At 37.5% G+C, this 15,611-nt stretch overlaps 2 protein-coding genes across 2 annotated transcripts; both read right to left on the bottom strand.

Moving 5' to 3' along the window:
- Positions 1-3,262: 3,262 nt before the first annotated feature.
- Positions 3,263-8,166, bottom strand: LOC100695556 (eukaryotic translation initiation factor 4E-1A). The gene is made up of 7 exons (XM_003443441.5): positions 8,013-8,166; positions 7,116-7,219; positions 6,658-6,753; positions 5,819-5,882; positions 5,142-5,255; positions 4,700-4,839; positions 3,263-4,410 (listed from the first exon to the last, which is right to left on the bottom strand). Exons 1-7 carry the CDS (start codon positions 8,106-8,108, stop codon positions 4,296-4,298), a joined length of 729 nt encoding a protein of 242 aa, XP_003443489.2. The 5' UTR covers positions 8,109-8,166; the 3' UTR covers positions 3,263-4,295.
- Positions 8,167-8,855: 689 nt separating this feature from the next.
- On the bottom strand, positions 8,856-14,024 carry LOC100695823 (alcohol dehydrogenase class-3). Its single transcript, XM_013270306.3, has 9 exons — positions 13,882-14,024; positions 13,271-13,372; positions 11,278-11,419; positions 11,079-11,166; positions 10,679-10,898; positions 9,959-10,219; positions 9,719-9,854; positions 9,184-9,322; positions 8,856-9,055 (listed from the first exon to the last, which is right to left on the bottom strand). Exons 1-9 carry the CDS (start codon positions 13,897-13,899, stop codon positions 9,031-9,033), a joined length of 1,131 nt encoding a protein of 376 aa, XP_013125760.1. The 5' UTR covers positions 13,900-14,024; the 3' UTR covers positions 8,856-9,030.
- Between the last annotated feature and the right edge of the window lie 1,587 nt (positions 14,025-15,611).

The following is a 15,611-nucleotide window of genomic DNA, read 5'->3' as shown; positions in this document are numbered from 1 at the left end:
GAAATGATCCAAATAAAGGAAAGGCAGACATCCTGGTAACAACAGATATATAATAATAAGTTAAAAACAACATGACATGTTTGATAAAATAAAGAAATATAGCTTTTTCGAGATACTTTATTGGATGCTGTATCATAGTTTTGCCTGTCCAAAGAGACAATTAAATCCCATCCATCCATCCATCCAATCCCTGCTGGCACTGAGTCAGAGGCAGTGACACTGGGTGTGGTAAACTCACAATTTATTCACAAGTCTATCACAGGCAAACATTATAACCAAGACAGCATTCACATCCACACCTACAGAATCAACAGTCACTGTAACATATGTGTCTTTGGATTGTGTGATGGAGACGCAGCAAGCAAAGAAAGACACACCTTTATACAATAAAGAGGAAAATGATCTCACTGATCAGTCATACAAGAACAGCATCTGAGAAGAAGGAATCATTTGAAGGAAGTCAAAATGGTTCATTGATATACAGAGTTTGAGTAATAAACTATTCTGCGATTAAAATCTGATGAAGCTACATTGCAGAGTGGAGTCTAATGATGGTAGGAAATAGGACAGGACTGCCGGAGTCAAAATGCTGGTGGTGTCAGAGATGAAGCAGGTGAAGGAAGATCTCTGGGTGGGTTGCACTAATGAGAGTCTTAAGAATGACAGAAGAGCACAGAGATTTAAAGCACACAGAAGAGAGGTGGACTGACTTGCAGAAGGTGGGGAAGAAATTGATTGGATCAGACAACAAGTCTGACAGTGTGGGGAAGCGGAAGTGATGTAAAGAATAGATTAGCAGCCTGAACACCCAGGAATCCAGGCAGATGAATGAATACAGATTCTTTTTATTGAACATACACATAAGCTCCATTTAGTGGCAGTTATATTGATTAGTACTTATGATAACTGCAGCATTACAATAAAGAGTGGGATATTAGTAAATTGAGCAGTCTTTTGGTATAGTTGCAAAGGCTGGCATTGCTATCTGAAACTGTCCAAGTTTGGGAAATGCAGTTGGATATCATTTAAACTAATGCATAGTCAGCTATAAAACTTTTGACACAATGTCTTGTGACAAGATCTTCAACCCATCCACCATTTTCTTTCAAAACTACACAATAAAACCAGAGCTTATTGTGGCACACTCACAGCTTGCCATGAGTATAAGAATGGAGTTTACAATAGTTTAATATATTGGAAATAAATTGCAATGGCTTGGTAACAGTGGGGAGAAAGAACTTCCTTTAAAGAAGAAACTTCAGGTAGAATCTGACTCAAGGAGTAGCAGCCATGTAGTGCAACTGGTTGAAGTTTGAGGGGATTGTCAGGTGACTATGCTATTCCTATAGTTAGCTAAGGAAGAAAGCAGACAAAAAATTGATATGGTATGAAAACAAATAGGACATGAAAAGAGGGACGTGGAGAACTGCTCAGTGTATCATAGGAGGTCCGCCAGACGCTTGAGCCTGTAACATCACAAGAAATGATTCAAGTTCCAACCCTAATTATAAGCTTTATCAAAAAGGGACATTTTAAGTCTAATCTTAAAAGTAGAGAGGGTGTCTGTCTCCCAAATGGGGATAATGAGGTAATATGAACTCTTTAAGATATGACGGGACCTAATCATTCAGCACTTTGTATGTGAAGATGATTTTAAATTCCATTCTGGATTAAAATTGAAGCCACTGAAGCTAATACTGGAGAAGAGATATCTATTTTTTGAGTCCCTTGTCAGAACTCTTGCTGCAAGGAGTTTTTAGGACAACCTGACAGTATGAAATTACTGTGTGTGTCCACCCTGGAAGTAAATCCATGCACTAGTTTTTTCAGTGTCAGTCAAATACAAAAAGTATTTTGTCAGCCCTGCACAGACTTGGAGAAAGCAGTGGTAGTAGTAGTTTGTTTAGTGTGTAAGCTAAAGGACATAACCTGGTCCAAAATGGCAGTACTGGAGTAGCAGTAGAGTCCAAGGTGACACCATCCAAAGGTTGAGGTATGAGGTCAGACACTGTGATTTATGGGGCCATATGTATTTTTGTCTGCATTGCAAATAAATGAAATATAAAGGCTGTAGAACAAGCTAACCACTAATTGCAGTGTTAGCAGTTTGATACCCTGCCCCTTTCATGTGCTCAAGTACCAGTGAGCAAGACCATGATCCTGCAGTTTCTCCCAGTGGTGAGCAGCATTCATGGCAGCTCTGTTACTATTGGTGTAAGCATGTGAATAAGTGGAAAAGAAGCATAATGTCAAGGGCTTTGTACAACACAGCTAACATTTAAAAGTGCTATGTAACTGCAGAACATTTACAATTCACTCTGGTCTGCATTAAAGCAGAGATTTAATGTGTTCAATTATCTTCACTTGTTCAACATCAGCAAATAATGTTTTGAATATCTACCAGGGAGCAAAATGAAAATGCTCCAAAGCTTTCAACAAGGAATACTTTTGGTGAGGTAAAGCTTTTCCTTATAACCTCGAGAGACTTTTCTGTAGCTCTCTTCTAATTTCCTCCAAGTTGTCACGTGTGAAAACGTGACCTGATAGATTGTGTCAATTACAAGGATGTTTATTTCAAATGGACAGGAGGGGCTAAGCCGCTGTTGCTCTAAAGTAACAGTCAACTGATGTCATAGATTACTTAAAACCCCCTTAAACTGCAATTTGCGCAGCCTAATAAAGGCACGGACCATAAATTAGTGATGCAGCAGCTCCCACTGAAACCGCTTAATCTTCCCTCAATATACTGTAGTTATAAAGCCAGCAAAACAAAATTGGAACACAAACCCTACAATGCTAGAGAAAGAAACAAGGGGAACTTTATGATGATCATCACTTACAGCTGCTTCCTGTAAACCTTTAATTATTGAAGAACAAAATATCAAACCTTGTTTTTACAATGTCTTATCCTAATGCTAGGATACTGAGAGTCTGAGGATCTCAGAGAAGTCATGTGATTTTTATTTTTTAAATGGTGAACAGGGTATCACAGGATCAAAAAAACAAAAACAACAACAAAAAAAAAAACCCTCATTCAACACACCAATTAAGACTGAAAGCATTTTAGCAGTGTCTCTCTTAAAAAATTAGCACAATTCTCTCCTCACTGAATGAACGCCATGCCAAACAAAGAACGTCATGAAGCAGCAAAGTTAAGTTCGGACACAAGAATCAAACCTTTTTCCTGAAATCTCAGTTGCTTTCATAATAGACATTTGCAGTGCAGAAAAAAAGTAACTTCTCCTAACCCACCGTTGCGTGCTTTGGTAGAGGCTTTAAAACATTTTCTGACAAGTTATGGAAGACACTATGTTGACAAAAAAAAAGACACTGTACAAGTTTATTTACATTTCCGCTCTGTACATTTAGAAATATCAGGCAGGGTTTTACATTAAAGGCACAGTTTCATCCAACAATATTTATTTTGTCACAAAAATGTGGAATGGAAAAAACTGTTTGCATTGTTTAAGAAAGCTTTATGTTCTGGAAACAAATACCCTGCAAAAACGTGAACAGCCTGGCTGTTCAGTTCAAGAAACAAAGGCTGTATAACACGCATGTTTTGGAAAACACATGCACCGAACACATGCTTTGGCCAAAGAAAATAAATTTTATCCATCATGGAACATTGATGTTGATCTCAATACAGAGATGTGAAGTTTGAACTCTTTAGACACTCACATGCCACCCCCTCCCAAAAAAGAAAATTAAAAATATGTATTGCACATCATGCTTGGGTGGCGTTTCAAAAAAGCACCAACAACGTGACTTGACACCCAAAGTGGGTCAATGGCAACAATGTCAGTATTGCCTTGCTTCTACAGTGAGTAGCCTCTGATGTCAACGCATTACTTGGATTTGTTTAATTTCAATTCCAATGTAAACATTTTAAATCCCTATGCTGTTACTGTAAATTTGCTATAGGAGTACAGTACCAGTTTATTAAACTACACATTTTTATTTTATATGCCTTTAATGTTGAGTACTTTAACAAAAATAGCTAAAAATACACCAAATCAACCTTTACCAAAGTATTCAGATGCAAATGGGAAAAAAAGAAAAAAAAAAAAGGCATCCTTATCACACCATCACCTTTAAGTGTCCCAAACATGTGATAAGTGACCAAAAACAAAAAAACAAAACAAAACAAAAAAAAGAAGCTATTTTATCCCTTTTCCCCAATGTTTTTCCAAAGATGGCAGTTACATTCAATTTAAAAAAAAATAAGATTAAAAAAATAATACAGAAAATCTATTTGGAAACACAGGAAGGCTTGGTTGATAATCCTCAGATCCTCAGGCAACAAACTTGTTCTTGGTTGTTGAGCCACTCTTTGTGGCCGTGTCTGCATGTGACTGGTAACCAATGATCACTTTTGGCGGAACGCCTAGCCTCTCTTTATACACACGCCTAAAGAAGCAAAAACATTTTACATAGTAGCTATGAGACAAAACTCAGCCATTTAATAAAAAACAAACAAACAAACAAAAAACAACTTTTGTTATATCTTCCTGTAACAGGCTTCTTACTCCAAGACTAATACTATATGATACTACAGAATTCTGAATCGTACTTCTCGACAGAAGAGAGAAAAAACAAAACAAACAAACAAACAAACAAACAAACAAACCGTGCACAACAGCATCTAATGTGCTCAGATTTTTTTTTCTCATCTATAATTGTGGCATTTCCAACTTACCCTATGTGTGTGATGGCCTCTTTATTTTCATAGTCTGTAGTCCATATAGCGATCTTATCGCCTTTGGCTCTAACATTAATGACAGCTCCACAAACATCGTCACTGTAGTCGTCAAAAGCTTCTCCAACAAGACACAGGAGCTGCAGGAAAATATCAATTTTTAAAAGACTTGTTATTGTGGACACATCTTTTTGTTTTAAATGCAGTTAGTACCTGAAAGGTTGTGTACTTAGCATTCACTGGCTTGTCACAGTTGTAGTTTGCTATTTAAAAAAAAGACTGCAAGGATTCTGCTACATGGAATTCATCCTTTTATCTACACCCGTTTACACTGTACATTCCTATTGTCATGTGTCAAAACATACACACCGTACAAGGCCAAAAGATGAGAAGAATGATGACTCTGTTAAAGCAACCAATAATACAAGAGGGCGCAACATACCGTCTCCAACCAGAACCGATCCAGGTCTGATTTACGTTGCTGCTTAGACAGAGTTATCAGCCAGCGGCCGCCTCGCCGGTTCCTTTCATCTTCCCACATGGGCTCAATCCCATCCTGCATTCAAACACAAGCCCACACCATATACATCACTGTTGCATACAAGTCATCAAGAAATTAATACATTAACAGACCACTAATGTATTAACTAAAGTCACATGAAGCTGAATTACTGAGACACTTGTATGCTCACAACTATCCCCATCTATGACAGCGGGGAGAAGAAGAAGAAGAAGAGAGAAAAAAAAAAAAAAAAAAAAAAAACCACACACACCACAACAACAACAACAACACACACACACACACCCCACAAACCAAAGCAACATACTCTATTGTGGGATTTTAAATTTTGGAAGGTTTTTCCATTGAAACAAAAGGCTGGATAAAGCATTTAAATAAACTGAAAAGCTGAAATAAACCAGTCAATGCACACGGACTATGCCATTTGTTAGCCTAACGCAGAAGATGCTCCTTTCCATTCTGATTATTTGATTGGTGGGGTCCACTTTCAGTGTTAACTAAAACAACTTTTGTGAACCAGAGAATAGGAAATGACAGAAAAATCTCATTTTACATGGGAATGCTGCAAGTACTGAAAGGTACAGAAAAGCACTTCTTACCTTAAATAAAGAGTAGTCACAGCCAGACATCAAGTTACTTGACAGCTGAATGTGATTGTATAATCTAAGAAAGAAAGCACTTTTTTAAAGAAAGAATTGTAATTTCATGCATCACCAGCAACCCACAGCTCGTCTTGGCACCAACACACACACAAAAAAAATAATTCCCATTTCACAGACTCAGCATATGACTGAAGGCTGCACAGGACAAACGTAAACATCAAACACTGTTAGTTAAGTTGTAGAGAGTCTATTCGGAGAACTGTGGTTTATGTTGTCAAATGTCATTTTTGTACTCTGCCGTTTTTGGTTTTGTTTTTTTCAACTGTGAGACTCATATTTTGTGACAAGCTGGATTTGGCAGTGTTAGGAAGGTTTAGTCTGTTGTGATGTCTGGAACAGAAGACAACACAAGAAATACTTTTACTTTCTTGGCATCTCTCGCTCTTTAAAAACAAACAAAAAACAAACAAACCAAAAAACCCAAAACAAAACAATCACAATAAGGCGTTAACTCTGCGACAAATAAAATTTACAGTGGTTCATAACTTCTAAGGGTCACCACTGGCCCAGAGACTACACTATAGGATCTATAGTTTAAGGATGGGCATGCCTTTTCCAAGCTTACTATAATGAGCATAGCATATGAATACATGCAACCTCTCCTCAACGAATAGGCCAATTTGAATTTCATTGAAACACACCAACACAAACAGGAATTACCATCAACATTTTTGCTCAAAAAACAAAAACAGAAACCCATCCATACTATAATTCTAGCTTTGCATTTAAGTATATGATATGGAGTGGCATGAACTCTACAAGTATCAAAAACTTACGCCCAGAAGTCCTCCACAGTGTCAAATTTGGAGATGAGACGAAGGTTGGCTTGCCATGTTTTGCTTTTGTCATTCTTGAAAAACCAAAGAGCCCACCTGAAAATAACAAAAACAAAAAACAAAAACAAACCAAAAAAAAAAACAGATTCTTTACTACAGAGTACGACCGCATAGTGTCTACATTTGTCAGGTTGGTAGTGAAGAAAAATTTGCAATACAAGTATGTTCTTGCTCAAACTTTTACCACCTCAAACATACTATATAACAACAGCAAAATTCATTTAAGAGGGAGACTCACACTACTGGAATATAACAGTTTAATTGTCTTCAGTATTTTTGCAACTGTTATAATCAGAATCAGACATGAATGTTATAAGAGCTTCATTTTGGCCAGCAGGTCTGGGGCTACAGCTGATTTATACTTCTACAAGAAAAGACAGACGTGGATAAATGCTTACCTGTTTTGTAATGGATGTTTGATGTAAGTTTCAGGATTCACAACCTTCTGAACAGCTGTTTCACATTTCTCAGTTTCACCATTTGCAGGAACTGAATTTGACGCCTAGAAGAAAAAGAAGTGCAAGTTGTTTTGGTATTTTAATGATTATAACCAAGTGTGTGCACACTGTGTCTGAGAGGTTTAGTAATTAAACGTCTTATGATATTTTATCGTTTCAACCCATGCCTGTGAAAACATTAAGCCATCGTGTCTACATGTTTAGGGGCCTCTTTAGCTCTGTTAAGTGCTCCACCACCCCGTGGAACCATGCTGACGTAAAATGGCTTGAATCTACAGATTTATAGCAAACTTGAGAAAAGAAATCCGTTTTCTCAAAGGATAACATTTATTATAGTTTGCTACTTTAAATTGCATTATAGAGAAGATGTCTAGCTCCTTCTTAAACACATTTCCCCACACTGACCAGCATTTGGTTTCCAGCTAACGTTAGCTGGAACCCACAAGAGTCGTTACCGGTGTCCTCTCATTCATACAAGTATCCGAGTTCAACTCAAGGCACCGACCGGGGTATATACCCAGTCACACAGTATTAACCCGGCGTAAACGACACTTTAAAAACAGTTACTGTAAACGGTCTTACATGCAGTATTGCTGATATTAAGATTTTAAAAACAACTGGCTATAATTTACTATGCTAAGTTGCTTGGCTAGCGAGTTCTGTTACCTGTCAGAGGTAAAGTTTACAGGATTTCTCAGGCTCTCTATTACTTAGACTAAACTGTCGCCTAGTTGTCTTTTACCGCTGGTTAATTAAATACTCCATAAAAGTGCTGTTTGAAAGATAAAGAACCGCACATATCGGGCTTCGATAACCTATTCTGGCAAAGGAACTCACCACCAGTGCGGTCGCCATCTTCTGGAAATCACTTTGAGTTTTTCGCCGTGTGTTAAAATAGCTTGGATTGGGTCGTCTGGTACGTACAACACGCATGCGCAAGGAAATACGTACAAAATTAAATATTGGTTCAACGTGTGAGGGGAAAAAACGTCATCCTCCTTCAGGTTTGATAACGTGGACAAGGGTTAGTGGAAATAAAGAAACTCTGAAGTGATACGAACGCACTGGATTAACTGTATTCATAATAATTATTTACATTACGCGAAAACTGAGAATCATCTTATGGTTAAGACTGACTATTTCACTGCAGCAGTGGGAACTTGTCGATGTTTTTCTAAATAACAATATGATATAGACAATTATTCCCAAAATGTGTTGTTGCATTTACGTACATATATATATGTGTGTGTATTTGTTCTTGTATTTGCCAGTGTGCTACTATTCAACTATGTGTGCCTCTGACCCAAACAGCCAGTCAGTTTATACAGACCCTGATGGACATGACATTAGAATATCGCAAAGGCAATTTTTTCATTCATTTTGTACCTGTATAGAAAAAAGCATGACGTCCATTGTCCATTATATGATACACAAAAACTGGAAATATGTGTGAATGACCAGTGAGACCATATTGCATTATGTAAGCAGCATTCTTAATTATTAATTGATTCCAAAATATAACAAATATTGATGTGGTTATGTAAATTAATTATTAAATATTGCTATCTTGATATTAACCAACTAAATGTCACTGAAAGACACATGCAGTTGGCTGCTCAAGAGCAGCAGTGAAAAATAATGGCAAACTATTCAAATGCAACCAACAGAAAAGCAGAAACCTTTGGTGTTAAAGAGGTTTTAATTGAAATGGTTCAGACAAACATATCTTACTGTTAGTAAAAAACATCTAACAGTCAAAAGTATGCTATCAAAACAAGTGCTGAGAAATAAGTGCTTTAACTATGGCAGGAGACTCTTTAAAGGCTGGATGTGAAGGATTTTTCTTTCAGGCACTTCAGAAAGTCAACACTGTGCGGATACTGCAATGAGAAGGGGGAAAAAAAGAAAGTTAGGCTAAGGATGCAAAGCACTGCAGTTCAACACAAAATACATTCACTACAGAGCCACTTCTATAAATTGAATTCTAATGTGCACTGTTTTTCCACACCTCTTTCCAGCATGCATGAGGTCAAATCCCTCATTGATCTTCTCAAAGGGCAGTGTGTGGGTCACAAACTCATCCACCTTCAGCTTCTTACTCATGTAATCTTCCACCAGTTTAGGAACACTCTCCACACTCTTCCACCCTGAGGGAGAACAACAAAACCAGTTTTACAACTGCAAACACCAGTAAGGCATGACTGAACCATTTTACTGAAATTGTTGAGGCAAAGCACCAATTACCTAGATAAAAACAGATAAATAATAGGTCTTAATACAACTAAAAGAAGCTACAAAACTTAACATGCTGAATCTATGGGTTTAAAAACAGCATATGCATTCCAGTTTTCACATTAGCCAACAGCAATAAGGCTCATAAAATACCATTATAGATGATGTTTTCATTACAAAACAATTTGTCCTATCTGACTCCACTTAATAAAAGGTTATGCTTATACAAAAAAATACGCAAAATAAAGGAGAAAGCTGCAGCCAGACAATATTAAGCACTTTAAAATAAATTCTTTAACTCAGGCCGTTACCTCCAAAGGCTGTGCCTCTCCACACGCGACCTGTCACCAGCTGGAATGGTCTGGTGGAGATCTCCTGTCCAGCTCCAGCTACACCAATGATGACACTTTCACCCCAACCTTTGTGGCATGCCTCCAGAGCAGCTCTCTGACAACAAAAAAAACAAACAAAAATAAATAAATGTTTTTTTAAACTTACCTTGTACACTACTTACAAAGTTAAACCACAGTGCTACTGGGGCTGAGTCTCACCATAATTTGCACATTTCCAATGCACTCAAATGAGTAGTCCACACCCCCATCAGTCATCTCCACCAGAACCTCCTGGATTGGCTTGGTGTGGTCCTTTGGGTTTACAAATTCAGTGGCTCCAAACTCCTTGGCTTTTTCAAACTTATCAGGGTTGATGTCTACACCGATGATCCTGGTTGCTCCAGCAGCCTTGCAGCCCATTATAACGGCCAGGCCCACAGCTCCAAGGCCAAACACAGCACATGTGGAACCAGGTTCAACCTGAGTGAGCGTGAGGTAGAATACAAATGTGAAAGTTTAAGTGTTGTGCCTACATGATAAATAACCATATAAAAACAATAATCCAAGTATGAACTCTAAAATAGATTTGGCTTATGTATTGCTGTTCTCATCTTTTTTAAGTATGGGGGGAAAAAACGGGGGTTAAAAACACACAATAATTGAAACATGGATCTTAACTGTTGGCTCCTATATTATTTTTTCTGTAAAGACCTGAATACATAATTTAAATTGGAAGGACCTGCTAGCACATCTAAAACTATTTGTATGAAACTGCAAATTAAAAAAAAAAAAAAATCTATCATTATTTTCCTATTACTCTATAGGTGACACTGTAACAAACATGTAAAAAGACTGTAAATAGTCCAGTGATATCTAACCCCCTTTATTTAATGTTGTGCACGATGTCTCTGCAGATGAGCAGCGTCATGTCATACCCACCTTGGCAGTATTAAGAGCAGCACCATATCCTGTAGAAATGCCACATCCGAGAAGGCACACTTTATCCAGCGGAGCCTTCTCATTCACCTTGGCCAGAGAGATGTCAGCCACTACAGTGTACTCAGAAAAGGTGCTGGTCCCCATGAAGTGATACACTTGCTTTCCCTTGCAAGTAAAGCGTGATGTCTTATCAGGAAGCAGACCCTGACCCTGGGTTACTCTGCAGGGTGAAGGGGGAAGGAAATGTGCAAATTAGCATGATAAAATGTGCAAAGAAAACATAATAGGTTCTGACTGAGCTTTTGTTGCCTGTGGTGGGGCATCTTTCTTTAATGAAATTGTTATCACAAAAGCAGAGTTCACCACCTCAAGGTTACGTAAATAGGCCTTCATACATTACCTAATTTTCTGGCAAAGGTTAGTCTTGGGGTTTTTGCAGAATTTGCATTCACCACACTGAGGCACATACAATGGGATGACAGTATCACCTTAGAAAAAGAACAAGACAAAAAACAACCCACATGCAACAAATATTTATTCATAAGTATACCAAGAAGTAAAATATTAAAGTTTTAATGTTTTATTTGGCAGTTGTTTACCTGGCTTGAACTTGGTAACACCTTCACCAACACTTTCAACTGTTCCAGCACCCTCGTGTCCCAAGATGACAGGGAAAAGCCCCTCAGGGTCACTGCCACTCAGAGTGTAGGCATCTGTATGACACACGCCTGTAGCAAAGATCTGAAAGACACAGTGTCACTTAAAGTTCACGTCAGGCATGGCTGCTGGATGGAAGAGTGTAATATTAGTACTACTTTATTTAAAACATTATGTTGAATTGAACTTAAACCTTATTTATGAAAAAAAAAAATCCCTGACTAATTTAACGTGGTTTCAAACCTTAAAACCAAAAGCCTGAGGTTGATGCGGTTGAAAGAATAAAGAGCAAAACAAATCGTTTATTTTCCTGCTTATCAAATTACACTTTCATAGGACTCTTCTTTGTTTATGCACAGCTCTCTTAAGGACGCGGTCTGGACTTTTAGCGATTGCAACATCTTCATTCTTTTCTTTTCAGCCATTCTGTTGCAGTTTTGCTGGTGTGCTTGGGATCATTGTCCCGTTGCATGACCCAGTTTGCCAAGCTTTAGCTGTCAGATGGCCTCGCATTTGACTCTAGAACACTTTGTTATACAGAGGAGTTCAGGTCAACTCAGTAACTGCAGGGTACCCAGGTTCAGTGGCTACAAAAAAAAAAAGAAGAAAAAAAAAAGAAGAAAGAAATCCAAATGATCACCCCACCACCATGCTTGAAGGATGGTATGAGGTCCTTGTGCATATATATTGTGTTTGTTTTTCACCAGATGTGGTGATGTGTATTGTGACCTAACATCTTCACTCTGTTATCATCTCTCCAAAAGGAAATTGTTCCAGACGTCTTGTGCTTTATTCAGATACAACTTTGCTAACATAAGCTGTTCTGCTATGTTCTTTTTAGGGAGAAGAGGCTTTCTTCTAGGGCTCTAAAAAAAATGATACTCAGATACTTAAGGCTTCTTAAAGCCAAACACCCAGGTCTTTATGAGGAATTTTGTGAGGCTCCCATTTCAACCGCATTGAAATATGAATGAGAATTTAATATTAGCTGTTTTACAATTGGCAATTACCCGATAGCCACATTAGAAGCCTGCTATTATTCAGGTAGCAGCTAATAAAATGATAAGGTTAATGTGGGAGTTAGGCAGCAAATATCAGTCTTGCCCATCGGTAATGTTAATAGGCAGTGTTAATGCTATATATTTTTTTAAGTCTCAGAATGAAGCTGAGAAAAGTCTGTCAGCAACTACCCTGAAACAGTGGAAGCCTACCTCTATTTGATCAACAGCAAAAACATGGTAACCAGAAGCACAGGAAATAATTATAGATGTAGCTGAATACACTTACACAGACTAGTATTGTTCTGATCTTTATTTTATTTTTTTAAAGAAATACCTGTTAATATTAAAAGTTTTGTCAGTAATTTTTAAATGTTCTCCATCCTATCAAAAGTTTTGTCAGTATTGAGGTGACAAGTCTACTTTCATTTTACAATTCAATGTTATTTATACAGCGCCAAATCACAGCAACAGTTGTCCAGCTTCTTTTGTACCTTCATCAGCTTTAATATTTAACACTAACTGAGGCCTGTAGAGCCTGAGATGTAGTCTGACCTTGGGGTGAATTTGCTGGGGCATTCACTCCTGAGAAACTTCTAGCATTGTATAAATACTTCAGACCAGCAAAAGCCAAAAAAATCTGCTTTAATACAGGAAGTTACACTTACTGATGATCCTTTAATTAAGTGCATTTGATTAGCAGCTCCTGGCTGCTACTTACCATCTTAATTCCTATGGGAATAGTAAAGGTAGTTTTTCAAATGATTGCCAAATGAGTCCTATGAAAGCTCTTTATCACATGACTATAACAACACATCTCTGAAAATAATACACAAATACTGAATGAATCTAAAATGAACGTTTTGTTTTGTGTTTTTATTCAGTTGCAGTCAAGTCAGGCTTTAGATTTATGAACGAGTATGATGATCTAGGTTACCTTAATGCGAACTTCATGAGCCTTAGCTGGGGCTACCTCCACCTCTTCAATAGAAAGAGGTTTCCCTGGCTCCCAGGCAACGGCTGCCTTGCACTTGATTACCTGAAAGCAAAGGACAGTATTTTTCCATGTCAAGTGAGTAGCTGCAGCTGTGGGTTGGCTCCAGCTTTACAGTCCCTGTGGCAGATCGAGCTAGTTGCAACCAGCGTAGTTAGCCTTTGCACTCTGTCAAAGATTATGCTTCTCTAAGATTCTTCCTGATAATGTTTGCTTTAATAGTATTCAACCTACATAACTGTCCCAATAGCGCCATCAGTCTTGATGCTTTTTAAACCATGCCATCACTATTATCACTATGGCTTTTAAGTGCTGCAGCTACTTGCAAAGAACTGCCGCTGACCCACCAAAGATCCCTGTTAAGTAATCGAACAGTGATTCTTTGTACTTCATTCAGAGCAAATTAATGCGTGCATGCTAGCTTACAGAACTTTCCAGGTTTACAATAAACTTGAACGTTAAGGCAACTTTACGACTAATGCACAAACGGAAACAATGTTTGTTTATTTGTTTGTTTTTCATATATTTCTTACACAGTACTGAACAGTACTCACTTTACCAGCTGTCTCCATGCTCGTTGTTTCTAGAGAAGAAGAGAACGGGCCACTGAGCAGGCGTAAAGGAGTTAACCTTCGGACCAATCAGATACGAGAACGCCTAGCGTACGCATGACGCATTTGGGAGCAATGAAGAAAATAGGCCAAAAAAGGGCGCTTAAGAATTTCAAATAGCTGCGTGCTGCTGGTACTACTGCTGTTACTACTAATGATAATAATTTAAAAAACATTAAAAAAAATACTTGTGATTAAAAGATATTACTAAATGAAAACATTTAGTGTTTTTTTTACTAAATGAAACATTTTTTTAAACACTTTATCAGAAATAACTTCAGTCATTGCTGAATGTCATCATTGACAGTGGGGACTTTCGCATTTTGGATGCTGGAGAATATGTTATGTTTATCTTTAAAAACTTACTGATATATTTGTACAGTTGGAATAAGTACTAACCCTGAACTTGAACATCTTAGAACTTCATATGAAACTAGACAATTGTTAACAGCTCCAGTAAACATCAATAACAAATGATGTTCTTGACCAAAAATGCTTCAGGTGTCTTCAAAGAGTGAGAAGGATATCAATGCAATTTGTGTTTTGAATTCTGTTTTTATATTTAATTTTCACTCACTTATGGCAGTTAAGCAGCACCAGACATGCAGCTGAAACAATAAAAATTAATACTGTCTCACACACATCTAAAATTTAATTTGGAATAACAATTATGAGCTATCAAATTCACTTATGATAGACCTGTCATACAAATATTTAAAAAAAATGCAATGCCAAAATGCCAACCTTACACAGCTGATCTTCCTACCAGGCTCTAAATATACGACGTTTGACATTTCCTCACATCTGCTGTTTTCAGTCTGTATTCTGTGTTTAACCTCATATTTTCCTAATATCAGAATTTCCTTTTTAAAATCAGTCACTCTACTTCTAGAAGTCTTGTCCTTGTTTCTGATTGGTGAGATACTGCCAGCAGCACCTCTTTCATATAAATGATGTTGATGATGATGTTAGGATAAAAAAAACTGGGTAAGGAAAACATATCTTCGATATGTTGAAGCTTGTTTCAAAGTACAGCACGCTCTTCAAAGTCTCATTATAAATCTAAAAGTCAGAGTTACAAACCATTTGTTTCTGCACTATATGAATAATTACTTAGTAGTTGTTTTCAATTTAGCACCTTTATTATTCATTTTGCACATTTTTAAAATGTATTTATTTATTAGCACTGCTTTTAGTCCTTTTTAGGCTCAGTTGTGTAGGTTTGATTGATCCAGAACCCAGGGTTGATTGAATGCTGTCCAGTTGTTACTCTGTGTCATTTTCCACTTGGTCATCTGCAGGACTGAGAAACTCACAGGGTTTAATGCTGCAACTGTTCCTTGCAAACAGATGTTGTTTCTAGTATAGTGGTTTTTATCGTATAGGAGACTGGAGTTTGATTTCCTGTCAGGAAGGAAATTTTTGGTCATGAAAGTAACATGTTGGATTGCACATGGTGGGTAGTTCTTGAACCAGCTGAGTGTTTCGGGGGTTCCCCTCAGGGTCTGAGAAATAGATCAACACATTGTGCCCAGATGCAGGAAACAAGATTCACGCTGAACAAGCTGAGTTGGCTTTTGTAACATGTCAGACTCATATAACAAAGATATAAAAATGTGAGTTTCAGTTATTGATTTTTTACCTGCAAAAATCAGAAGGAAAGAATGATCCTA

The sequence above is a fragment of the Oreochromis niloticus genome, linkage group LG2, assembly GCF_001858045.2.
Source record: "Oreochromis niloticus isolate F11D_XX linkage group LG2, O_niloticus_UMD_NMBU, whole genome shotgun sequence".
Lineage (NCBI taxonomy): Eukaryota > Metazoa > Chordata > Actinopteri > Cichliformes > Cichlidae > Oreochromis > Oreochromis niloticus.
The sequence above is the reverse complement of the archived record's forward strand: the minus strand, read 5'-3'. Positions and strand labels throughout refer to the sequence as shown.

What these genes read in the sequence shown, in the direction of transcription:
- LOC100695823 (XM_013270306.3), bottom strand. An exon ending in CTCATGAAGTTCGCATTAAG is followed by an intron (nt 11,420 to 13,270) that starts GTAACCTAGATC and finishes TGTGTCTTTCAG; the next exon opens with ATCTTTGCTACAGGCGTGTG. An exon ending in AACCTTTGCCAGAAAATTAG is followed by an intron (nt 10,899 to 11,078) that starts GTAATGTATGAA and finishes TTCACCCTGCAG; the next exon opens with AGTAACCCAGGGTCAGGGTC.
- LOC100695556 (XM_003443441.5), bottom strand. Translation starts at nt 8,108, where the DNA reads ATGCGTGTTGTACGTACCAGACGACCCAATCCAAGCTATTTTAACACA. An exon ending in GTGACTACTCTTTATTTAAG is followed by an intron (nt 5,256 to 5,818) that starts GTAAGAAGTGCT and finishes GTTTGAATGCAG; the next exon opens with GATGGGATTGAGCCCATGTG. An exon ending in ATCGGTTCTGGTTGGAGACG is followed by an intron (nt 4,840 to 5,141) that starts GTATGTTGCGCC and finishes ATTTTCCTGCAG; the next exon opens with CTCCTGTGTCTTGTTGGAGA.